Genomic DNA, 27,398 nt, shown 5'->3' on the forward strand with positions numbered 1-27,398 from the left:
TTTTTCTGACCATACTATATACACTTTACAAAACTATATGTAAACATAGTATCTATGCTGTAATACATAAAACACCACAGTTACATGAAAGAAGGCACATAAAGATTTTAATTTATAAATAAAAACCATACACCACAATAGATAAGGACATTGTGATTTTTTAAAATGCTTTCTTTCAGAATAATTGTTTTCCTCAGTGCAGATACAGCCTAATGCAGCAGATTATCTGCATTTGTCCCCAAAGATTGATATTGGCACAAGCTACTGATTCTTACTATTTTTTTAGCAAAATGATATTTTTTACTTCATTTTTGAAAAATAAATATATATAAATCTGCAGTTTCTAGGGCCGCATACAAATGCGTGTAAAATATTTTCCTGTTCAACTTACTACAGACATCACCTTAGTTGCAATACTCCGTAGATCTAAGAGCTGCCATACTGCAGCTTTTATAACTAGTCATTTAAAATGTGTCTAAAATAAAATTCACGTGTTAAAAATAAGAACCAGGACATAAGAATATAAATACTTGCCATATCTTTTATGCAGTTCTTAATTCCCTTTAAAGGAAAGGAACCGTTTACATTCATACATGCCTTTACCCTGTGTGTGAGAGAGACCAAGCTATCCAGTTACTTAAGACTTCATCAAAGTACACAATAAGAGTTATACATCCATCTGCCATATCTTGTCCTTGATGTTTCATGACTGGTCATGTGGAGCTCATTTTTAAATCAGCAAAGAAATTAAGGCCTTTTATTTTAGTATTTTATGATCCAAAATGGATCACAAAATTCAGTGATGTCTATACTTTTAATTTCAGTCTCTACCTCCTGTGAATGTACTTACAAAGATACAGTTGAGAAGAGTAGAAATGGGATAGGTGTGTTTTCTTTGAGCTTTGATTTTTTTTTAATTGGATAACTAAATTAGATCATAATTTACTATCAACAGCTCAGTTCTTTCCTGTGAGTCTAAAATACAAAATATTGTGTATGAGTTTAAAAAAAAAAAGTTTAAATTCACATTTATACAGATTTATACTACACATTTAATCAAAAATATACTGTGTAATATTTAATAAAATTAAATACACAAAATAAAGGTTAACACTATAGAAATCTGCTACAAAACCTTTCTTTCCCCTCTTTATAAGGCGGTTAGTAGTCTGCTTCATAACCATGGGAAATAAATGATTTACCTTTGGTTTTTTTCTTTCTCTCTCTCTTTTTTTTTTTTTTTTTTAAACTATTTCACTATTAAAAGTACAGTACAACCAAAACGTTTCTGGATGAGATGTTTCACATGAAACACTGCATTTTGTACACCAAGATACTTGATATGGCTCTTAATGGTATTCATCACTTTCGTATTCTTCATCATCACCTATGGGATAGGACTGGGTGTTGTTCTGAGTATACATTTTTGTTTTAACGGGACAGTTGTGATCCATGAGTATTGCCTAAAAAAATAAACAGAAAGCAGAGCACGGACATTAGCTTTTCTGGAGAAGGTTTCGCTGAGTTCCCATGAGCTCCCAGCCATCCCGCTGCAGTCCCAGATTTAAGGATTCACCTCTCTTTCAAGAAAGTAGAAACCAAATTACTATTTTCAATTAGCGTAAAACAAGCTCCTAGGCCTATATGAGGTGGGATCTTTACCCTACAGGCATCAGCAGCAACTTTCTATTACTCCAGTAGAACCAGTATTCCAGGCCAGGGAGGGAAGCTGAGGTACCTACAGGCGTTCTCCAGTTACAGCACTTACCTGCCGTGTGTTGGTCACCACCTGTAAAAGCCGAATAAATGGCCAAAGAATCCCACTACCTCAGGCTCCACACCCCTTACTACTCACTTTACTTTCCCACTTTCAAAACGTCCTTTAGAGTGGATTGAGCATCTTCTCATTATTCTTTTTTCCTTTATGTTTCTTAGCCTTAGTCACTGTGTAAAAGGAGTGACACAGTCTGCAAAGGTTTAGCTAGTCTGCAAAGGATTAGCTGTACTTGGGATTCTGCAATCCAAACATTTGCAGAGCTGAAGGCCTCCATCCTCATACAGCTTCAGCAAAATTCATTTTTTCCATTTTTTAATTTTGCTATTTATGCCAATCCAAAATCTGAGCAACTTACCAAGCAGTTTCTGCCCTTACCTTTCAGAGATGTAGCATTACATAGTAAGACAACAGTGGCGCAAAATTACATTTTATTTTCCTACCAATAAACAACCACTACATTCTGGCCCCAAGCCACCTTCTTCAGCCTGAACGAGGACTGAGCACCATCTGGACTAACCCTACAAATGGTGACAGATGTTGCAACAAAGATTTGTACTCATTTTTCAGGGTTTCCCAGCTCTGGAATCAGAGCACAGATTATTCTACCTATTAATAGAGCTGCATGATGATTCTTTCTGGAGCTTCCTGTCTTCTTGCCAAACAAAGCAAGGGATCTTCTCCAGCATAAGATGGCTTTTGAACCTGATCCAATATAAATCTAAAGGAACAGCAGGTTTTACAATCGGAATGGAGGGGCCTGGATAAAGGACATTTTTTAAAAGGGCAAATGGAACTGTGCATGCTAGGCGAGCAGTGCAAAAGCAGGAGAAAGAGTGGACTGTGCATACACAAGCACATGTGCAACATCCCGGGGCGGAACTTGTGGACTAAGGAAGCTCCTCTCTCCAGGCTGTTGTAGACCTTGGACTTCCACATTGCTCCAGAGAGCAACCAGATAATTTAATGGAGTACAAAGTCCTTTTAGGTCTATTAATCATGGTGTTACGAGTGACTTTGGAGATCTCTTAGCTCCTTCTTCCCCCCAGTTGTTGGAGGTTGAGACAACTGTGGAGATGGATCACAACGGGTCTGGTCTTATGCTCATCCTTTGGCACTCACTGTTGGCCACTGTTGACAAGGCGTTACTGGCAATACTGCTGATTTGGCCATGCACCATTCAGTGGGCAGGGAGGAAAGAGCACTGACATAGGCAACGTTGTATTTTAAAAAAATCGGGAAAAAAGACCTATGCTATAGCTAGGGTAAGAGAAGTCTTTAATTTGTAAGGAAAGTTGATTTGTATGAAGGAATAAGGAAGAGGAAGGAATGGAGCAAAATACATCATGACCATAACGAAAACAGGATGAGGGCCAGGAAGGAATAAATCATGTTAAGTTAGTACTTGGCTAACACAATTCTAGCTCTTGGGGGAAGCAACAGCACCTGCTGTTCCACCACATCATATACTGTTGCAGATAGATGTTTGCTTGACCCCTTTTTGTTCGATAATAATCGTTACTCATTTTACTGTAAAAGCCCAAAAAGAACCGACTTCTTTGAAAACAGTACAACAGTGAGAGTACATGCATGTACTACATAGATAGCAAAAAAGCTTTTCTTTTTACATCTTGGACATATAAAGAGAGGTTTTTCATTCCAAAGGTAATGCTTGAAGGTGAAACAGTCCAGTCTGGGAGAAGTTAGAGGCCAAAGTATAGAAATAAATTATCATTCATTGTCACTGAAAAAAAAATGCAAAAAAAAAAAAACACCCTTTTTCTGCTTACCATTTTCTCTTCTTTGGCAGATGGGCTTCGAAGGAAAAAGCACAGAGGAGCGAAAAGAATATCCACGATTCCTATAATTGTCATGAGCCACGGAAATCCAATTGCTTTTGCAATGGCACCACCAGCAGAGGGACCTTTTTAAAATAAGAATCTTTTTCTGAATACCGCTCAGACATAAAATTTGCAACACTCACGTTAGACAGCAGTAGTTTTATGTGCAAAATTTCCACTTTGCAAATTGTTGAGGAATGCAGATATACCTTTGTAATTCAAACATAAACCTTTCCTTTCTTCATGCTCCACAATCACTGCAGAAATTGAAGACCCTCCTCTCTAGGAGCCCCAGTGTGTCCTGGTGGATGTCTCCAGTTTGGCAGATCACCACCTAAGCACATCATCTTGCTACAAGGCTGGGTATCATAAACTGAAGGGTATGGTGGGTCAGGATGGAGCTATTTCCTTTGCAGAGAATTAGGAGAAGAGCCATGGGTTGGTTTCCAATGTTGCAAGGTCTCTTTGTAAGGAATAACCACACATAATTCCCTGTATACTTCTTGCAGAAAATAACTACTCTAGCTCACAGAGCCCACGAATGCCCCTGGGATTCACCCCTAGCAGCCTCCTCGTTCCCCTTTTCATTTTCTGAATTAGAAGTGGAAAAGGCAGGACTTACCAAGCGCAAACCCCATGCAAAAGGCAACATCCGCTATCGCGTACACGCTCCCGTAGACGGACACATGTCGCAGATCTACAAGGTAGCCCATGATTGGCATCATGGAAGAGTCCACCATTCCTGATGGAAAGTCAGGGAAATATATTTCAGGAAAACACTCGCTATTTCTTTTAATATGTCTGCCAACTCTCTGCTGAGAAGGAATGCAAGAACAACTAAAAAGACACCTAATCTTAAATAAACAAAGGAAAAGTCCAACCACATGCTTAACTGCATAACTTAACTTAGACACTGTCCATGCAAAAACTCTTTCACTGAGAGGACAGTTACTTTGTACAAATTCACATTTACTGTAAGCCCAAAAGATTTCTTTAGCTCCCAGTGAAGCAGAATTCTCAGAGCAGTTTTAACTTGTGTTTTCTGAGCCGTCAGTCTCTCACTGCCAGCAACAATACAAGAGAGCTCTGAGAAACCCACTGCCATGCTGGGGATTCATAATTGTTCCTCCAACTTCATTTCTAGCTGAAGTCCCCTGTGTGTGAAGATACCCAAGAACACTGCTCACAAGCCAAGTGCCAAAGACCAAGCCATGGCCCCCACTCAGATCTAACTGTAGGGTCCAACATAAACAAATTTTACATATATTACTTAAAAAAAAAAAAGGTATGTGCATGTGTACTTAGGCAGTCCTTTTAGATGAACAAAAATTCAAGAGTGTATTTTCTCTCTATGACAATGTCTATATAAATCTCTTCTATAGAAGGGACTAGTCTGGGTTTTATTTCATTGCTTTAAGTCTGTAAATAAGGTATAATTTTGTGAGCCATTTGAAAGACCCATTTAGGTAGATGGAGCAATTCTGGACAGACTTCAGAACTTGGCTTGTCTAATAACAACCTAGATCAAATTACCTTGAGCACTATCCTTTAAGTCTTCTTGCCTTACTTACCAATTTGGATCACAGCTCAGACGTCACTACTGTAAAATCAGAATTGCCTCAAAACCAGTTTTCTATGTAACCATGTATAGCACCACTTTTACAAAAGGAATAGACTGTAAAAAGCCAATTTTTCTTACCAATGGCGAATCCAACTCCAAAATTGGGTGCTATGAGTCCATAAATATTTCTAGCAAATGGTACCTAAAAATGAAATTTCAGGAAATTATTTTTGTCCTACTGCACATGCTAATAAGGATAGTTCTCTCTTCTCGGATAAATCCTGGGTATTTTTGGCACATTGTACAGATGGGCAAATCAGAATTTGGTTCCTGTTGTGGCTGCAGTTTAGTTGCACACAGTTATGAACAAGAACAAACTGCTAATTGAACAACAGCTCCAAAAAATGGCCTTCCTTCTCCTTCAAGAGCTGTATCGCCTTCTAAAGTTCTGAAGCAATGAAATCTGAAAGCACTCAAAATTGCATTCTGGAACATATTAACTATACATTGTTTAATAATGTATCGGAAGGCAGAAATTTCAGTAAAAATCTCATGAGTAAAACACATACTCAAGGAGGAACATATGAACATTTAGATGGTTTGTTTTACTTACACATAAAATACTTATTCCCACGATTATCATCCCAAGTAAAGCACAAAGCCATCTATCAAAGAAGAAACATCAGTTAGACATTACATTACTGATATTAAGATGTTAGAGCGAGTTTGAATGTTTCAGTCTCACGTCTGAATGCAGAGTTACACAACAAAAAGGTTCAAAAATCATTTTTCCAGGTTGATCATTACTGCTATACAACAAATTTTAACAAATTCCACTATCAGTTAATTACCCTGACAAACATTGAAACAAGACAGGAATAGACTGGGACGTTATTAGTATTCTTAAATCAAGCATACCTTCCCATTTTGTGTGCAAGGATCCCAAAAATATTAGTCCCAATAAGATAAGAGATACTGGCTGGAAGAAAAGCCACACCTGAAAAACATGAATGAGATATTTTATCAGCAGTGATTGAAGTGTTAGAAGAAACTAATAAATTCCAGACACTGCAATTTTGATTTGAACCCATCTAATGGAGCCTTGGTGCATGGCACAAAGAATCAAATATCCGGTACGTTGCAGCCCTTTCAAGAAATCTAATGACATTATCTATGAAACGCTGGAGCAAAGTGATGCCTTTGAAAAGAGTTTTTCAGCATCAGCTGAAAAGGTATGGGAGAGGAGACAAAAAAAAAAAAAGACCAAAAAGTATTTCTAATTACAATAAACTTTAGGATAGTTCAAGAGAGTTCACTTTTCCCTTCACAAATACTTCTCTGTTTCACTGAGCTTATCAAGCATATGCTCAGCATATGCAACAGGCACAGGAGAACATCCTTTCTCTGATCCCTGGAGAAAGGAAACAGTGGGATGCTACCGCTGCTTTGCAAGTTACAGTCACCAAGTCTTAAAAACATATTTTTTAAATGACTTCACTGATATACTCACAGTAAAAGTTATTTTTCAAAGAAATGGCAATTAGTTTCAAATAAAAAAAAAAATAGTCTATGATAACGACCAGATGAGGGCACCCTGATACTGGGGCAACCCGACCCCACTACATGGGGTCTACCAGACCTCACATCCCTTCTAAAAGAAAGTTTGCCTGGAACAACTATTTTTGTAGTCCTAAGGTTTCCAGAGCAAGGGCTTTATCTGAAGCATCTGCAACTGGCTCCACAGTGGCCAGAAATTTCTCTGGTTTAAAAGCCAATTATAACCTGTGCTTGAGAGCTCGTCCTCTTCCTATCCCTACACATAAATCATAGGGCAGAACCAAGCCTGGAGGGAGACATAAGAGGAGGAATTGCTTTGTAGAAGAAATACTAATAGTTGGAGCAGAGAGTCATTGCCTGGAGTGCAGCAGGGATGGCTACATAGGCACATACAGGACCATGGGCTGTCTACATGGAGTGAGATTGCATCAAACACGAAACAGAGGACTTGGAAGAAATGACGCACAGTATTTTTATGCTGTTCCTCATAAATTTTGCATCTTCCTAAGAAAAACAAAACAGGGAAATTTGCCAAAGGAAAGTCTGATAACTTAATGCTTGCCATGATAGGCTTTCTGTTTGCTCATTTTTGAAATTGGGAATTGGATAATTGATGTTGAGAAAGCTGCTATGACATTATGGTACACAATCAAACAATTTCCTTCAAGTGTATATGCTCCTCATCTTTCACCAAGGCAACATAGATTTTCTCATTTCCTGTCTATCCATCTTCCTTCCTATCTCTGTGATATTCATAAGAAAAATCTAGAGGTAATTTTTAGCACTGCAATATCCTGTGCTTACATTTTCACCTGTGCAACTACAGCTGCTTTGGGTACTGCTTGGAGCCAGCTTATACCAATTCGTTACATAGAAGACCTTGAAAACTGCAGAAAATACTGCAAAAGCTTGCTAACTAAGATTTATAATTAGGTGTTAGGAGAGATAAGCTGCAGTATACTGAAGCAGAACTGTAATTTGCTAAATAAGCTTTATGCACTGTATCACTAACTGATTGAAATCAGAATTCCTTGTGCCTTCGTGTTTCAAACAACTGGACTTCTAAATTGTATAAGATAAAAATTTACCTAAAATCTTGCATTTCAAGATATACTTTAAGAGGCTTAAAAACGTTAATTAATGCTGTCAAATCAGACAAAGCATAATGGAATCAATTACTTATGTCATTATGGGGTAAAATTAGTCTTAATTTAAAACGGATATTTTCCTTCTAGGAATCTCTATTCAAATAAGAGATTCACGAATCTCATTTCCATTACACCAGTAATATTAAACTCTGGTGTGCGAAGTAAGATAAGCAATCAGGCTTCTTCATAGGGAGGTTTAAAATCTCTAGGCTTGTGCATTAATTTTGCTATATTACAGGCTAGCAACCATTGCACTTACAAAGGGACAAAAAGGACTGCTATCTGTGCCCAGCCTGGATCTGAGGCTGCATTTAAGAGAACCGAGGTTACATTTGCTCTGCAGTGCTGCTGGGTTTTAACCCTGCTGGTGTTGGGGCTAATCACAAAATTTCACATCAACTACTCAGGGTAGTGCAGGGATATTCGTTTGATGCTAGTTGAACATTGTTTCCATCTAGGATTTCTTCTTTTTCCCCATTCACTTCAAAGAGATGGTGTTACCCCAGTTTTGCTCTCTAGCCTAATCTGATAAAAGGGACAAATTCTCACTGAACTGTTAAACTGTTGCCTGTGGACAACAGTTTTCCAGAAGGGTGCCCTGTTATAACTTGCTTCAAGTTAAAGCACTCCCATTGCTTTGTGTAGAAACTGCTTTATTTCATATAGAATACTCAAATATCATATATGGCAATGAATGGAACACAGGCCTCCCATGGATGCAAATTAACAACAGTTTGAAAGAATAAGTCTCTGCCTCTTTCTCTCCCCCAATGAATAGACAATTTTGTTAATTTTGAATGGAACATCTATAACTCCTGAAATAGATTCTGCAAGAGTTAATTGCGTATGACTCCTCTTGAGGTCTAGGTAAGAGAGAAGAATTACAGCAAACCACAGAAATGCACGTTTATTGAATTTTACTAGTAAGTTTAAGTTTAAACTGGAAAAAGTTCTTATGCGTAAGCAATTGCCTTCTGGCACAGTTCTCCATTCCAAAAGCAAAGAATTTGTGGTCAGAACATCAGCTTGCTGGTTTCAATTAGAAAATGTCATTCCCTTCAATAAAAACTGGTTTACTCCTTATAAGCATCATGAGCTCTGTGGAGAAGTCCCTTATGAATGGGATGACTAAGTAACCACTGAAAAGAGTGTAAAATCTTCCAGATTCATGAGAAAATCCTCCTAAGGCTCCTTTTCTCTCTGGTAGCTACGTAGTGTTGCTGTGAACAGTCCTGGATGAGTATGGGTTAGTTTGTGCACGCTCGGTGCCAAACCTACTGAATCCAATGCAGACTTCTGGGATTGCCTGCTCCAGGCAACTCGTACTAGGAATTGATAAATGATTCCCACTGGAAAAAACTCAAACCTCCAACACAAATTGTTTTCTGGGTTTTTGAGAATTGACAATGTCCTTTAATCAAATCTTGGTCATTTTCTTGGTTGCCACAAATGATTATAAACAAAATGTATTTTTAAAAATGCAACCTGAAATTTGTGTATATTTTCTAATGTATAAAATGTGGGGCTAGAAATCAAATTTAACTGTGTCCCACTTGACCACAGGGCTCCAGTCTGGCAATGCTGCTGTACCGTATGAATTCCTGGCATGCAGGCATGTACCATCACCACCAGCATCTGCTTCTCCTTGCAATGTAAGTGATGCCCCTTATTTAAATCTATATTACAGTAACAGCAGCACTGCGTCTATTTCTTTTACAAAAGCACATATGCCATTGTGCCACTATAATATTGACAATTTAAAGACTGTCACAAAAAATGACCATCCTAAAGCACAGAAGGAGACAATTACTAATGCGACCAGATCAGAGACAGACATTGGACAAAATATACTAGAAGCAAATAGGGTACTGTACCAAGTTGCCACTTTCTTGAGCACATGGTCTCCATCATCCAGATGGGTAATGCTGGTTCAAGCATAGCAATAGCCATATTTGCAAAACAGATTGACCCTTAGAGAAAGAATAGAAAGAAAAAAAAAGTAAAAAATATTTCTTTTGACTATTAACAAAAAGCTATACAAAGAATGGATGTGTTTACAAAAACGCTGAGGTCTCCACAGTCCTATTTGTTATGTGTCAAATGATTAATGTTAAACAGCAGAGAGTGCAAAACAACTTAGGACTAACCTCCTACATGTTTCAATTCTCCTAGAAATTCTGCATTAAAGGTTAAGCTATTTTCATAATGTGGAAGGGAGAGGAGCAGAATCTGCAGTGAGCACGATGACATTTAGAAAGTTCACAAGGTCTCACTGTTGTACAAATGATAAACTAAAACTACAATCCTACGGTCTTTACCTCTTGCCTCCCAGGGCAAAAACTGAGCCCTGTTGTGCAAGAGGCACCAGCTCCGACCCCATTCTTTCGTCATTTGAAAATGACTAAGATACATGGAAGTCTTGATCTGAAACCCATGAGACAGCCACAAGGATGTCTATCCCCTACAGTAGGGAATATGGTAAAGAGCTCCCAGAAGCAACAGCCAGTGAGTTTGTGCAACTGAGCAGCCAACAAGCCTGGAATTTGCCTACCCCTGTGAACTTCACAGGCTTCCCAAACCCTTTTGAATTTTGGGACATTTAGTTGTTCAAATGCAAATCAGTGAAATTGGCGATTCAGTCTTGCCTGCTGGCTCAGTTTTGTCAATGCAGAAAGTTTTTCTCCTGCAGATCGAGATTCCAGCGCTTTAATGACAAGCTGGTCTCTCCACAGTGGTGCACTTCTGCTGCGGTGCAGAATCTCGTGGTGTTTCTTCTGATTCAGGATGGCTTTCCCACTTCCTCAAAAGAACCTGAAGCAGCTAAAGCCTAATGCAGGGCAACAGGACACATTCCCTCTGATAATCCTTTACAAAAACCCTTTCAAGGGGGGTTGGGGATCACTTCTAGAACTGACAGCCTCAGGCATATTTTCCCACTTTTCTTTTTAATATTTACAATCTCTGAAATTTAGGAACATATTCAAGACTCTTACAGTAGTTTGCTGTCCAAACATCACTTTCTTACAAAAGCTTAATTTGTCTGAGGTCAGTGAAATATTATTTCTCTTGGAATAAGTTCCTCCTCACACAGTTCAAAACAAAATGAGCACTGATGTCATTCTTTGTTCAAACCTGCCAGAATACATCAGACTGTATAGCTAAGATTCTTAAAGTAAACATACAGGCTGGCTCACTCACTGCCTTCCTGGGGCAAGCAGCAACAGTTCAGCACTGCTTTACGCTAAGGATGTAATGTTATGTCTAGAGCTAACCTTTCCATTTTGTTGCAAGCCTCCGCTAGCAGAGTGTCTAGAGGCAATCCTAGTTATCCACCTAGGGGTTTCCCTGTTCCAAACCAAAATCAGCCAAGCTTCTCTGATCTTCTTCTTGGCAATCAGCCAAGTAACATCTCTGATGCCAGAAAACCACTTTAGGACACACAAAATGCAGCCAGAGAAAGCAGTGTGGTTCTAACAGAGATGGTTAAACAGCAAACATCTTATTCTGCTCTTAACAGACTTTACAAAAGTCCAGAAGTGGATGTGCATGAGGATATGGCTTGTGTTCCTTGGTCATTAGGAGAGGACATCACCAAACTTGGCAAGTACAGCAATACCAAATGTATGTCCGATCTTTAAGACGTACCTCAATGAGAGCCCAACATGCTACTCTGAAAATTAAGTGCAAGGCTCAACAGAGAGGTGTCGTATCTGGCACAAACAACGTATAAGGAGGCAAGATCTATATTTGCTCACATATTCCATCTCCTGCAGAGGTTTAACATGAACTTGTAACATCTGCATGTTGAAACTACAGGAGGAGAAGGCAGCGATTTCCAATGTGGTGTCTCTCCTATGCCACATTCCATAGGCACAGTGCAGACCAGGCATTTCCTAGTCTCTTAGAGAGAATTACAGAGAGAGAAAGAGGTAGGGAGAAAGGATAGGAGGGAGAAAGATTCACATCTGCGCTGGATCAAAGATGGGAAGGGGAATTGAGAAGTTCCAGCAGAGCTTAGAGACAAATGCAGGGAAGCAAGAGTGAAAAGGAGGCAGGGCAGAAGAGCAAACACATCCTTGACACATGCAGGCCTGATTCCAGGCTAGTGTCCTGAGTCCTTTTCACCAGGGCAGCTCTCACACTGGTTGCTTTACTGCACCCCCAGAACATCAGCTGCAGCAGCTTCTTATAGAGGAGCTGCACAAATTGAATCCCATGGTAGTGTGTTAGAAAATAGCAACAAATTCCATTTCTGTTCCTAACAGGCATGTAGGATGGTTAAAACAACTCTGCACTTAACTGCTCATGTGAAGGTAAGTTTTAGCCAAATCTTAGTTAGTCAAAGGAGCCCTTATAATTTATCCCCTTGTCATGTTTTGGGGGTTTAAAACCTTGACAGGTCAAATCAGTAACAGAACTTTACTGAATAGACCCTACAGGGATCATGTTACTCTAGATATCTACTCCAGACATCTACTTAATGTGAACCTTATATGATGAATCTTACTTTGCAGTACCTGCTGCTAACCACTGTAAGAGACTAGATCCTGAACTAGATGAATGATAGATTTGATCTCTTATGACAGCTGCTGTCTTTGCTTTCTTCTCTGAAATACTCAGTTCTGCAACAGGCTGTTTTAATGCTCCAAGAATCTCTTAAGCCAAATTGTTTGTAAAACTTTGGTCACAGCTTGACCAAGTGTCTATCTACAGAATTAAAATCATGATAATTCCCTAAGATCACTAAAACAAAAGAACCAAATTAATGTCTGTAAGATTACTTTGTAGGACAATTAAATTGCAGTAGAGGAACACAATTATAAAATTATGATGTGTTTTCAGGTATATGATGAACATAAAAAAGGCCAGGCTTAAATACACACTTCTTCAGAACAAATGCTCAGTGAAATGTGATGCAAAAAGGCAAATTCTCTCCAGACAGAATCATCAAACAAATGATAAAGGCAATACCAAGTGCATTCTGCTATATGACCCAGACTTTCTGTCAAATATATTCCATGCCCTAGAGACTAAACTCACACCCTCTTCAAAGGGAAACAAAGATCAAAACAATTCCTTATGCCTGCCTGGGATGTGCCTGCAATTCCTCTATCCAAATGCCTTAACCCATCTGCCTTATAGAAATTCTAGGGTCACGTCTCAGTATGAGCAACAGCTCGTTATCTTAGTAAGTCACCAAAATTCATTAGCTTCCTCCAAGTTAGCAGACACGAAGATTTCTAACTTCCGTCCTACTGCGTTTCCAGTGGCAATCCTGCATTGCCAACAAATGCTTTTGTTCCTTGAGCTTTATGTAAATGAAAACTGCAAATGACATTACAGTTAAACGTGGTTAGCCTGAGGTGTTGTCGGATGCTGGTTTTAGCACCAACAGTTGGTAAAGAAAAAGAATCAAGTACCTGCTGCAATCAGAATGTACGGGTCCTTCAAGAGCGTCAGTAACGGTGTCCCTTTCTGGCTCTGTGAAATACATAAAATCCTGGGTTTATGAAAGGCAAAGCATTATCCATCACCCAAAGTGTTTTATGTTTATACTTACTTCTGCTTGGGCTCGGGCTGGCTGCAGCACAAGCAATTGAATAGCTGCAAGAAGAAAGCAGGGCTGTAACTTCTGTTCAGGAAGGGGGTTAGGCAGTAGGCAAGGCATGGAAGGAAGGTGCTAGATGGAAAAATTGAATATTCGCAGGTACTGACCTCCATCTAACAGCGCGAGTGCAGCCAGCACAAGGAAAGGAGAACTCTTCCCCACAAACTCATACATGATGCTCCCAAAAGGTGGGCCCACTGAGAGAGAGAAATAAAAAAGCAGTTTTGCAGCCTTTTTCTAGCAGTCTTCCAAACACAAAGTCTTTTCAAGGGGTTGGCCATGCTGCTGTCAACACTTAGTGACCAAACTCCCAGGTTTAAGAAAAAAAAACCCCAAAGCTCCTTCAGCTCTGTGATCTCAATAAATAGCTACATTTTTAACCCACAAAATCCCGTTCTATGAAAACAAAATCCAAACATCTCAGAGACTCTTGTCTGACATGGTTCAAATACAAAACACCAAGCACCAGCCAAGTCTAACTTGCTTCATTTTCTTTACTTGCTTCACTCCATTAATTTCAATTACATTAATTCTGTGAGACAAAATAGGGAGGGGGTGAGAATCTGGTCCTGGAAGCCCCAACAAGCGGAAAACACATCAGAATGGGGCCTAAACCATAAGAAGTTCTGTATTCATCTCCTCCATTTAGAGACTTACGTGCGTAGGAACACAGACCACAGTCCCTGTAAAGCCTGTTGAAGCTATGAACACTGAATATACACCACTAAAACCCAGTGATAGAACTGAGCGAGCACAATAGCTCTGATTAGTTGCTAATCACTGGAGGAGATAGTCTGAATGAGGATGTAACTGGTAACCAAGATTTGAAAACCTTCTGTGTATCAGAAGAGTCTGATACATAGAAGAGTCTGATCTGAGAGTTTAAGAAAATGCATCTACCTAAGAAATCTATTTCTATGTAAATACATATATATATATATATATCCTTAGCATAATTTGGAGACAGCATGATGACACTGCACTTGATCAGGATCTTCAGCTGCTTTCACAGGTCTCCAATACATGCTTTGGGGAATGTTGAGAGGTTTGTTTTGCTGGCAGAGTGTCCATCTCACTCACCTAATACTCCCATAGCGAGACCTCCTAGTGCAATTCCCATTGCGTTGCCTCTCTCTTCATCGTCGGTATAAACACTGGCAAGCATTCCCATCCCTAACATAAAAATGAATAAATAAAAGCAGGCAGCTGATTATTAGGGTGTTTTGTCATCATTTGCCACCTCTACTGAATATTTGACAGAGAAGACAGCAGATATAAAAGGAATTCACCTTAAAGCAAAAATGATCTTGGCAAGTGCAATTGATCTCTAAGATCATGTTCCATCATGTTGTATCACTCAGGTAATTTAATGACAACACAATTTTCTAGATTCTGTCTTTCTCACACAGATTTTTAGATGGTAATTTTCAGCTAGGTGAAACAAAGCTTTTGACAAGTATTCACTGTCTGCTACTTATACTCCAGTGCTTGACATTCACAAATATAACCATGGTCAAGGGAAGCTATGCTTTGAATATAACGTATTATGCAGTGCTCATTACTCTGAAAAATCAGTATTTCAAGTTCAGCAAGCAAAATTAAAAGATGGTTTTGACATTGTACCTCCCTTTTGGATCTGATGATGATAAGCCTTCATTTTACAAAGGGAAATAAGGAACTAAATTTACATGGTGAAATACCCAAACGCTGTAGTGGTAAAAGCTATAGTGTATTTCTGTGAAACATTAGTGGTAAAAGCTACAGAAGACTCCTCACAGAAATTAATAATTCTGTTTTCAAATCAAGGCTTGAGTAGAATTTAGTAAATAAGATCCACAGCTGAATTGTGAACCAGAAGGAGAAAACAAAATATTGTGTGATGGATCATTAAGTGAATAGTGCCCATCACGTGCACTAAAATCATAGAAACACAGAATGCTGAAGGTTGGAAGGGACCTCTAGATGTCATCTAGTCCAACCCCCCTGCACACGCAGGGTCACCTAGAGCACGTGGCACAGGACTGCGTCCAAGCGGGTTTTGAAGATCTCCAGAGAAGGAGACTCCACAACCTCTCTGGGCAGCCTGTTCCAGGGCTCTGTCACCCTCACAGTAAATAAGTTGTTCTTCATATTGAGATGAATCCCCGTGTGTTTCAGTTTGATCCCTTGTTCACTGAGAAGGGTTCAGACCTATTGTCTTTACATTCCCCCCCTCAGGTATTTGTACATATTGATAAGATCCCCTCTCAATCTTCTCCAGTCTAAATCTATTATATAATTTTCTTGTTCCTTTCTATAGGAGCAAACTGGAAAAAGAAAACAAAACAAACATATGCTATCACACAGCATACAAAGGCCTCCTGCACAGGACTCTGCACTAGCAGGTTCCTTTACATCCATCACATGCCGTTTAACAAAACAACTCTGGGATGGGGACACACACTCTAACTGATCTTATGCAGATCAGTCCTACAGAGAGCACCTGTGCAATGATTCCTCAGACAACTGCTGACAGCAGAGAGGTGGAGAGACTGGGAAATCTCTTGCTTGTAACAGGATTTTCTTGTCCTGACCTGTCCTGCTTGTCTTCTCCATCCCTGATTCTTCATCCCATCACCGCTAGCTCACTTATCCACTCCTCCAACTACTCATTCGCTCATTCAATCTCTCTGCTTAACTAGTGTTTGCTGCACAGCTTCACATTCGTCCTCACCAGAAAGTGTTTCTCACTCCCAGTTGAAAATGTGTTGAATATTCTCAACTTCCCCATGCAGCATTGCCCAGAAATGGGTTGGAGCAGAGGGAATGTGGATGAAATTCAGCTGACCTCTGTTTATAGACCAGATTAATTTGGAAAAAGGAATTTTCCTGAGAAAGTCAAAGGACACTCTTGACAAAAAGGTCTACTGATCTTCCCTCCTAAGCCAAATTCATATTCCTTCTACTGTTGTAGGATTTTTTTCCAAGAAAAGATTGTGAAATGTTCTGATGCAAACAAAACATATTTTCTCTAGCTTCAATCTTTACAATGGTTGAACTATCTGGGGTGAAATCACATATTCCACTTCATCTACTTTAAAACAGCAAGAATCTTGTAGCAAATGCCTAGTATAAGAAACATGAGTCCAACCTGGCAGATAAAATTATAAGCTAATTAAAACTACATTTTAAAAGGGGAATTTCAGTAACAGGCAGAGCTACTATCCCGACTGTAATAAGTGCAGACCTAAGTTCCTGCTGACCTTTAAAACTGCTAAAAGTGAATTTTGAATGTTGAAGACGCACATGCAGGAACCCCAGGGAAAGTGCACTTCTACCCTGCAACAACCCAAATACCAAGGAATTCTGAAATGACATTTGCTTTTGGGCTTCTTTATATGAAAGAAGCAGGAAAAAAAAAAGGTGAAATTGATTTAATTGAGTAATTCAGTATTATTGAAACTGCAGACTATATACAAATAAGAAAATGACTGTCACTAACAATGGCAGAAGCAGTGATTTGCATTTTACTCTATTGTATATTTACTTGGCATATTTATTCTCTTACCTGCCACTGAAGAACAAGAGGAACCCACTCCTTGAAGGGACCTTGCAATAAACAGTAATGTGTAGCTGCCTGAGAAAGCAAACACTACAGAAAAGATAGATTTTAAAAATCAGGTTAACTCTAACTAGGTTAAAAAGTTAGATTTCTTTAAACTATCACAAAGCCCCCATGCAATTTAGTCAAACATTTACAGCGACTAGTGCCACCTTCAATGCTAACTGCATTATTTTCTCTTATTGCATTTTGAATTGTCAGTGGTGAATTGTTGTTAGGCATCAAAGCCTCCTGGTAACAGGATGCAAGCACACAAGTGGGCTTAACTAATTATTCAGGATTAGATTATGTCCTGCTCTGCTTCTGCTGCACACAGATGGAGTAACAAGACCTCTCCTTTCATGCCCACCTCCCCATGCTGCTTCATTTAAGGGTGCTCACTTTGAAGCTCATGGCAATTCATAGATTCCCTCCCCTTCCAAAACCTTCCCTTCCTCCAAGAAGCATCTCAATGAAAAGAGGTCTTAGAATGGTGTTGCCAACTCCACGCTCCGGGTCGTGCAGCACAGCTGGCTGAACATGCATGGAAACCAATGGCACCCATACAAGGGCTGCATCAACTTACTGCTGCAGTAAGTACAGCAGCAGAGCACCACAGAAATGCATCTGAGGAGGAGTCTCGCGACAGAGACTTTACCCAGGACTCCCCTCCCTGCCTTATCTCTTATTTAGGAAATAAAAAACCCTGCAGTGCTGGAGACTCTACAACCAGGTAATCTTTTCCAGCACTACACTCCCCCTGCTGTGAGAAATATTTTTTTTAATATTTCACCTAAATTTTCTTTGATGTAGTTTTAAAGCTCATCATTTCTTGCATGCAGTGGACAAAGAAAAGTGTTTATTTCCTTCCTTTTTGTCATAGACTTTAGTATGTCCTACATCTGCTTTCCGAATCCACTTCTTTTAATCTTTCCTCACAGGTGTCCGATGATCACTGATGTTCTCCTTTCTACTCTTTCCATGTGTGCTACCTCTTTAAGTGCCATGCCAAACTGAATATTAAACACCAGCTGATGCCTAGTGTTTAATGCCACTAGAGTGGACAAATTATCTCTGCTGACTTGCAGGCTATGCTCCTGTTTGCACACTGAGACGTGATGTTTAGCAACGCTATGACACCATTGATTCTTATCCTGCTTGTGATCCACTAAAATCTTACAATATTTTTCTTGTTTGTACCATAACTAGTTTTAAAATAGCCCTCCCATGGTCGAACATTTTATCAGCTTAAAACTGAACACCACTAGCTTCAGACGATAAGATCCTGAGAGGAGGATCAGGTATGGAAGAGACCAACCCACATGGGCTAGAAAGTGGAGGAGAATCTCTTGTCTGTAAGGATATGTTTCTCAAATCATACCGCCACCCACTCAGCAGTCACATATTTTCCTTTGAAATAAATAAATTCCCTCTAAATCAACAATGCTCAGTGATAATTATCATAGGTCATTTATTCTAAAAGTGCATCTGAATTGAATCAATGATGTGGACACTTACTGATTGTCGACACAAACATGATGCAGAAGCCAGCAAACAGTGGAATCTGGTAGCCTATTCTGGAAAACAAAATGAACACCCCCATTTCAGGATCATCCCACTGACATTTGGAGCTAGATTTACTCAGAGGAGTTCTTTAGAATTGCACACACACACACACACAAAAAAAAAAAAAAAACCCAACCTCTAGGTCCTTTGTAAGTGTCGAACTGTTGATATTGGACCATATGATCAATATTGCCTATGTTATCAGTGCCCTTCTCCCCTGGTAAGGCAGATGTTTTTTTATCAGAAAACACTGGAAGAAACCCTTCTCACTTTAGACTCTGGTTCTTTCCTTGTGATTTTTCCAGTGCAGCCCCTCTGGGCATCCACAGCGTTGCCAAGGATATGTGAACAGAATATTTATCTGAGCATGTTGAACTTTGAAAAATTCTAGTAGTCATCTGTTTCCATCCTCCTGAGACAATGGCTATAATGAGACACTGTCAAACCACTGGCTTTTTTCTAGGAAAATTTGTCATCGGCTTTGCTGGGCATTCTGCCTGTTAGGAGCACTGGAAGAGTCCCAAAGTGTCTGAAAATGTCATTTTTGCTTTTCCATCATTTGAGGGGTAGCAGTGGAGCTGATCACAGCTTTCTTCATCAGCTCACTTCTTCATCAGAACTCAAAATAGCCTGTAGAAATGCCCAGTTGTTATTAATATTTTCAATTTTCCATGAAAGAAAGCATTTCTGTTGGAAAAGCAAACCTACATTTCTAGGAAGCTAAAAATTGAAATTTTAACAACAACAAAAAGAGAAAAAAAGTACAATATGGTACTTTTCATCCCATTACAAATCTACCCTAGAATCAAAAATGCTCCCCAGTTAGTTTTAAAGACATTTTTATATTCTATTCAGCAAATATATTAATGGCTTTTTTTTTTTTTTTTTTAGAAAAGATGCTACATCTCAAATGTATTTGCAAAGAGATTATTTAATGACTTAATTTTTCAGCAATGGCCAATTCTTTACAAAGAAACACCAACTGACTTCATCTTCCAGTGATCTGGCAGTATTAAGCGTTTATACTGGCAGAGTTCATTTATAATCTATGTAGGTTAATCAAATAATGGAATGTCTTATAATTACTCCTTATTTTTAGAAATGCCACAGTCCTGAGATATGTAACCAGCTGTTGAGTTTTAATTTTTCTTCATATAAGTTTTGTACACGTAAGATTACTGATTCTCCAGAAGTCATGGTTGTTCTTGTGTAAGGGAAATTCTTGCCCCCATACAGCTGACATATGGTTAGATATGCAGATTACCTTTTTCTGCATGATCTTAGCAACCCCTGCTTCCTCCCAGAATAGCAACACTAATTAGATGGCAGTTGTTCCAGCACAAATGTCTAATCCACAGCTGCATTCCTTGATCTGTCCAATAGACACTAAAGAGCTCGAGGTTTTTCTTGATTAGAACAATTACACTCCTATAAAGCATAAATAATCACACACACAAAAAAGGAGATATTCCTTATAACAGTCAATTTTTCAATGATTTTGTCCTTGTTCCTGGACCATTCTTCTTGCTACATGTCATGAGCATGCAATTTCTGTTTCACTCCCATGAAATGGAATGCTCCATCACAGGTATCTCTACATACTTGTTCCTCTCTGTGCATATAATACATAAGAACATTATCCTATATACTGTATGTATATGCTCTTTTCTTTCTTTTATGGCCAAACTACTCATTTTTTTGAGCACTCTCAACTTCAAGAGACTTGCTTGTTCATTGGTAAATCCAAAACAGCTGCAGAATCCAGCACACTTCAGAAATGCTACTGCAGCTCAAAACGAATCATTCCTGACTTAGAGAAACATCAGGGTCCATCGTTCAGGAGGAAGAGGAAAGTCTGCACTGTGGAAATGCCCAAATTACTAAATCTCTTTGTTGCAGTGCCAAGTTGGAGCCAGACACAAGACTACCAAATGGTAGTGGATGATGTTCATTAATGACATTACCCTGGGATAAGATAAGCCGTTGATGGGTGCTGTGCTGCAGTAAAGCTTACACTGACCACCAGGTTAAGAGCCATGGTCGATCAGAGCCTAGTAGTCTGTTCATTACAGTTCTGCGAATCCACCACTCTCGGTGTTGTCTCTGTATTGCTTTCAAGCACCAGTGCAAACAGCGCTTGCTACATCTGTCTCTGCTTGCCTTCCTTCTTCACTGCCAGTAAAACTGTGGAGGAAGACTGGCAAGAAGAATATTTTGATCAAGGTAATAAAGCCATGAACTGCTGATTGTGTGTGAGGCTAAGGAAGAACACGCAGGGGCAGCAGTGCCAGGTAGGAGCACGCCCTAAGCACACTACGTGTTAATGGTAATCAATCATTTCAAACACTCTCCTACGGAACGTTTCCATCCAAGCTGAACTGTAACCGGGCAGTTAGAAATGCTATTGTATGCCTTCCTCTCCTTCACTCTTTGTATATATCTTGGTCACAAATCCACGACGGTTCAGCCCTCAATCTCACTTGCAAGATCAACTCAGATCTCTACTCAGGTTGGCTATAAAAATGATAATGAAGATATTTATTTTTAAATGAACGTAGAGGTTATATTTGAATAAAGGTAAGGCTAAAGCCATATTATTTTTCAGACTGGGGGAGGGATATACGTGACAGATAAGACCCTTAGTGATATTAGTGGATGGTCGGGCCAGGCACCTGGGCATCAAGTCTAAGTCATAGAGCTCAGTGACAACTTGATGAAAATAATGGAGCAAATCAGTCAGTCACAAGAAGCACAGCAGCTTATTAACCACTTTCTATACAGTCAAGTATTAGTCAGAGACTTGAATCTGCTGTTGCCAATACCTCCTCCTCACAAAGGGCAAGGGCCCCAGATTAAATGTTGTGCTATTTTGTATAGTTTCTTATCAATCTCACCACGGTCGCAAGTATACTGTGAATCTGAGACATTAAATCTTATCAGGTCTGCCCTGAAGTACAGCCACTATGAGAAATACGTTGCTCATATCCTATGGCAAAGTCAAGACCTTAGCTTTTCATTTGCCATGACTTTCAGCAGCACTCAGAGGCAAGGTAGAGCAGGTTTCATGAATTACAAACCAGCTCACCAAGGCAGGTGCCTTCATCTTGTGGTCTGTGAAAAAATATATGGTCGAGGTTTAAATAAGAACTATTGTTTAGCACAGCTTACTTTTTTAAAAAAAAATAAATTTCAAAATTAAAGAACCACCACACCTTCAAAAGTTTTAGAAAAAGTGAAAAAATAGCCCAGGAAACTTTCAGAAAAGTAATTATGTACAATACCCTGTTGCATCCTGCACGGACTCCACTAATTAAAGCTGTGTTGTACCTTAAGCAAGTAACTCCATAATCCTTCAAAACTCTAAGTCAGTCTTAAGTAACACCATTCTTTTGTTGAAAAACTAATACCATGTCTACATTGTAAGGAAAATTGCTGGGCATCTTAACAAACAGGCTGTGCACTTTAACAGAGCAACCCGTTTTCCCTAAGCTGTGATATTCTGATGAAATTCTGCAAAACAGATAAAAATGATAATTATCATTAAGCAGTTTATCAGTGATAGAGTCTTTGTAATGATAGCTCAAGTATCTCCAGTTTTCATTCTTCACTTCTTTTTAACAGAACATACATTTTGTTCTTAAGAAATGTGAATTTTTAGTTTTTTTTCCCCAACGACTTTTGTAGTTAATTGATAACCTTGATCACTGATAATTCCCACTAAGTATTTCTCAGAAGAAAGGCAGCTACTTGTCCCAAGATATAAATAATGCATGAAAGAAGCACAGTAATCCTTAAATCTAATTTAGGGCCACTGTGCCATTAGACGGCTCTTTTCCTTCAGCATGAAAGAATATGCTTGTTGCACGAGAAGCCAGGGAGCATCTTGTCCTTGATTATTCTCTTCCCTGCCTTTGGGCATGTGGCCATCACAGATGCCCCACTGAAACCTCACGGGACGCGTCTCAGGTGCTTCTCTCTCAGGAGTCAGGCACATCCCTGATCCCAAACCAACAACAAGTGTCCGGCTGCTCATCCTCAGCCTGGGCTCCAGGCCTAATTCCTCCCAGCAAAGGGATAGGCACGGACAGGGATACAGGCACCCCCAGACCTCTGCGGATGCCTCAAAAGGAAGGAGCTGAGATGGTATCTAGGATATGACATAACCACAGCATTGAGACAGCACTGAAAATGTGGAGCACGTTCTTGCTTTTTTCCTACTTTGGCAGTTGCTGGAAATTCTAATAATATAAAAACATAATCATAATATATTTATTATAATGTGTATATATACATATGGCAATTTTTTTAGGCTGTTAATAAAAACAAGAAGGATACCTAAAGAAATATGAAGAGATGATACCCCTTTCTGTTACCTTGCCTGTGGGTGAACTATCCTGTCCTCAAAAAAAGAAAAAAAGAAAAAAAAAAAAGGAAGTCTGGGTAAGAAAAAATTGGTTCTCTCTTTAACTTGCAGATAATGGCATACATATATGTGTGTAGGCGTTATGTAGTAGGAGACACAATGGAAAGAGAGAGAAACTAGAGTAATTTAAAGCTTTTGTGTTTATACCAGTTCCATGGATTTAATACAGTTTTTGAATTTATAACATTTTGAGTCAAACAAGTGCTTATCCTTCAAGATATTCTTGCATCAGATTAAAATTAAACACTCAGTTTAACCATCGCAGAGCATAATCTGTAAAATCTAAGGAGAGCAGTTTTCACTTCGAAAGCAGAAATATCTAATATTTAGGTGTGTTTTTTGCTTTGGTTATTGCCACAGCACTGACTGCTCAAACAAAAAAACACGTTTCACAAGGGCAGAAGGTGGACAGATTTCCACTCTATGCTATTTTCCAAGAACAAATTTCTACTTCATAAAAATAGCTCAAATATGAAATACAAACATTAGTGATCTGACTAAATACAACTTGGAGTTTAGTTTGTTCAGAGATTGACCTCATATTCTCATGTATTTTGCTGCTTAGAAAGAATGCAACTTATGTGGGGAATAGATGTACAAAATACTAACAATAAAATTAATTCTACAAACACCAAAATTTAAAATGACATTATGAATATTTTTTAATCTCCATGCCAATATCACTAGGTTTATTTCTCTTTTGCTGTCATCCATATTGGTGATTATACCCCTGATAATGTTTAAATCAATCTTCTAAGACGCAGCATTCAGACTTACTATGTACAAGGCATCATATATATGCAAATATATGGAGAGACCAATTTGAAGATTAGATCAGGTGCTGACGTAAACCCACGCAATCCATTGAACTGAGTATGGCATCAGCAATCTATCCGAGAGATTTTTCATTAAAGTCCATGAGATTTCCCACGTGGTTCTTATCACAGTGTCCCAGTGCCTGATTCAGGAGCGTGGGCTACCAAACCATGCATGGAGGGCAAGTCTGGACACTGCCCACACGTTCAGCATCAAATTTGTGTCCTTTAAGTATAACAGAGCTACCATCAATTCACAGTTCCACTCTCACAAACACTGAGCTATAGTGTCTTTTGGCCTCCCACACTTGAGGAGTTACATTATGCCTGTCAAAAAAATTTTAATATATTTGCAGTAAAAGTTCCTGTAAGGACCCTAGGCCTCAGGAGTTAAAGTGTATGATACTTAAGGTATCAAATGGCTCGTGTGTAACCTGGCATTTTAATTTGGGAAAGAGGAAGCATTTGGAAGATGTGCCCTTGAAATATATTTCACCAAAATATTCCTCTGGATAAAGCGAGAAGGATACTAAGTGCTTTCACAAATTTTAAATTTCTGCAATGGAAATATCAATTACACCATTTGAAATACTAATTCAGAATAAAGAAGGAATATGCATCAGTATAAAATGCTAAGTGAATAACATAACAGAAATGACATACCTGTTTGTCAGTGGCCCTATGAAAGGGTTAGTGATGAGCTGAACTGTTGCTTTTGAGGCAAACAGCAGCCCAACTTGCACATTTTCATTCAGCAGGTCCTTATCTTCCTTCGGACAATCGGACGGTGAAGTTGTCACGTTCACTATCATTTGCTCTGTCTGGGTATGCTCTGCTGGCCTGATCTTATCAGATTCATTTCCAGTAAACATCGATGAGTTGTCGTAATAGGAAAAGATACTCCGAAAATTGTCCACTGTTGTTGGAACTACGTTAGGCTTAGCAGTCTGGATTTCAGTTGCATTTTTCTCATGTTTGAGGCTGTAAAGGTAACTGGGAATTATCGGCACTGGAAAAGCAAATAGAACGTATCGGCATTTTATTAACAGGGAATTTGTAAATGGAATCATTATATTCTTATTTGCTTTATCCCTAAATAAGAGCCCCATTAAGAGTTTTGAAGGCCTGAAACAAAGAATGAAAAGTTTCCCCCAGGAAAAAAAAAAAAAATACTTGGAAATGCAGCTAGAACAAAGACCTTTTCTTAACTTCTTTTTTTTCCATTTTCAATGTAAAGTTTTCTATGCAGCCAGCATTCACTAAGCAAAATTTGAGAAGTACCAAAGACTACATTCATACAGTCTTTTTGTTGCATGTTACTGCATAAATCCGTTTGGCAAGCTGTGAAAACACAGAGGCTAAGAAAAGCTTAAAACTATTATTTAAAATAAGTATTTTAAGAGTAATAAAACAGATTTATAAAACATGCCACAGAAATGTTGCATAAATAACAACCAAAAAAAAAGAATTTTTTATAACACTCCAATATTCATTAATTGGAACTGATGTATTAATAATTACATTTCTAATTCTTTTTTTAAAAAAAAATGCATTTAAAAGATCACAAAGAAGTTGTTGAACATGAATATTTTTACCTGACTTAGGATCACAGCTGCAAGTTAAATACATTAATATGCATTTCAGAAATTAGTATTTCAGAACTAGTAAAAACAGATGAAGATTCATGCTACTAGAGAGTATTAGTGACTCAATCAACACTTGTTGTCTCACTTTCTCTCTTTCCAAATGAAGCCAATCTTTCAGTAAGTAACTGAAACAGAAGGACTTCTTACAGAAATATTAAGCAATGAGATGTTAATAAATTTATAAGACAGTATACTCATGTAAAAAATTCAAAAAATGACTGGCCTGAATATGTATCTAAATGTTTTTGTTAATGTCTATGTTGCAGAATCAGCCTTTAATCCTGTGTCTGATTAAGATACCACCCCTCAGTTCTGTGGAGCCTGATTTGCTTCGCTGAGAAACCTGTGCATAGGTAAGATGTGCATAAATATACAAATTTAAATTACCAAGGACCCCCTAAAACCATAAGTTACAAGTAGATTCCTAAATCGTGACACTGCAACTGAAGGCAGTAGAAGCCTGTGTCTTAAACTTTGATCAAAACAAGGGTTTTTCTATTAAAGCAACTCCCAGAAGTGCTTTTCTTAAAACCCCTTGAGATTGCTTTCTTTTTAATCTCTCATTTTAAGAGCAGCATGGAGGAAAGGGGGTCTATCACAAGGAAACACAGCCCAAATGTTATCTAGCCTGTTCTTTCAGTTTCATGACCACAGGAGAAACCATTTGGTGATGAACTAAAAATACTGTTATCTGTCATTCTCTCAAGTATTAGTGTCTTTCAGTAGGGAAAGAAAAAGAATTATGAAGAGCTTTTTGTTCAGTGCTTATCCTGCAATAAATAGAGCATAAAACTAAACTTTGACACGCACGACAGTGTTGGCAAGACCTAGAATGACACACGTTTGGAAATGAATAGTCGAAAACGTGTAAGTTGAAGCATTATAATCAGGCATGCGGGGAGCACGGCCGTGGCTAGAGGCTATTCCCGGCGGGAAGCGGCAGGAGGGGAAGCGCGGCACGTACCGACCACGGTGAGCAGCATGTTGTCCAGGAGCAGCGCGATGAACACGATGAGCAGGATGAGCCTCCTGGACTGGCGGCCGTCCCGCAGCCAGCGGAGCAGGGCGAGCTCCCCGCGGGCCATGGCCGCGCTCCCGCCGCGCCCGCGCAGCCCCCGCGCTCGCCGAGCGGCCGCTCCGCGCTGCTCCCCGCGCTGCGCTGCGCTCCGCGGGGGCGGCCGCTCCGCCCGCCCGGCGCCGCCCCCGGCCCGCGGAGGCGGCACCTGCGCAGCGGGCGCGGGGACAGCCCCGCGCGGGGAGCCGCGAGCGGCGCCCGTCCCGCCGCCGCGCAGCACCCGCCTCTCCTTCACTTCATGCCCTTGCGATTTATCTTTATTTGCTTTTTTATTTTTTTTTAAATTTGCCTTTTTTTTTCCATTGTTTGCTTATGTGCATAAAACATATAGTTTAGCTTAGCTAGTTTAGCTTAGCTAGTTTAGCTTAGCTAGCTTGATTTACCTCCTTTAGTTTAGCTCCATTAGTTTAGCTCCTTTAGTTGTACACCCTTTCAGCCTGGCGAGTTTTCATTAAAGACACAGGTTCCTTCCAAAGTGATTCTCAAAGTTGTGCTTCTGTGCTTCTTTACAGCTCACTTCATGCTGTAAAAACACAGTTTCAAGAATTAATCAGTGGCATTTGCTCTGGGCATGTTTTGCTCAAGTGGGTGACAGTGGGAGTAAAACCTATATATATATATATATATATGTATACACACATAGTTCATGGTGATTTCCTAGGCTCTAACCCACCTCTGAATGGGATCTGACAGGCCTTGGGAATGGGAGTGCATTTTTAATACGATGCAATTATTGACTTTGCACAGATCTTTCTAAAAAGTAATGACAAGGGAGAGAGGATTTACTGATAGCATATCTTTTTT

At 39.3% G+C, this 27,398-nt stretch overlaps 1 protein-coding gene across 1 annotated transcript; it reads right to left on the reverse strand.

The window, feature by feature from the left end:
- Nucleotides 1–1,282: 1,282 nt before the first annotated feature.
- SLC18A2 (solute carrier family 18 member A2) lies at nt 1,283–26,604 on the reverse strand. The gene is made up of 15 exons (XM_088520102.1): nt 26,484–26,604; nt 24,537–24,882; nt 18,588–18,646; nt 17,037–17,120; nt 14,570–14,662; nt 13,597–13,686; nt 13,442–13,485; nt 13,302–13,362; nt 9,756–9,851; nt 6,095–6,173; nt 5,790–5,841; nt 5,315–5,378; nt 4,238–4,357; nt 3,565–3,698; nt 1,283–1,463 (listed from the first exon to the last, which is right to left on the reverse strand). The coding sequence occupies exons 1-15, from the start codon at nt 26,602–26,604 to the stop codon at nt 1,350–1,352; spliced, it is 1,557 nt and encodes a 518-aa protein (XP_088376228.1). The 3' UTR covers nt 1,283–1,349.
- Between the last annotated feature and the right edge of the window lie 794 nt (nt 26,605–27,398).

This window comes from Tinamus guttatus, unplaced genomic scaffold (genome assembly GCF_059628265.1).
Source record: "Tinamus guttatus ecotype Peru unplaced genomic scaffold, ASM5962826v1 Tinamus_guttatus_pri_ptg000079l, whole genome shotgun sequence".
Classification (NCBI taxonomy): domain Eukaryota; kingdom Metazoa; phylum Chordata; class Aves; order Tinamiformes; family Tinamidae; genus Tinamus; species Tinamus guttatus.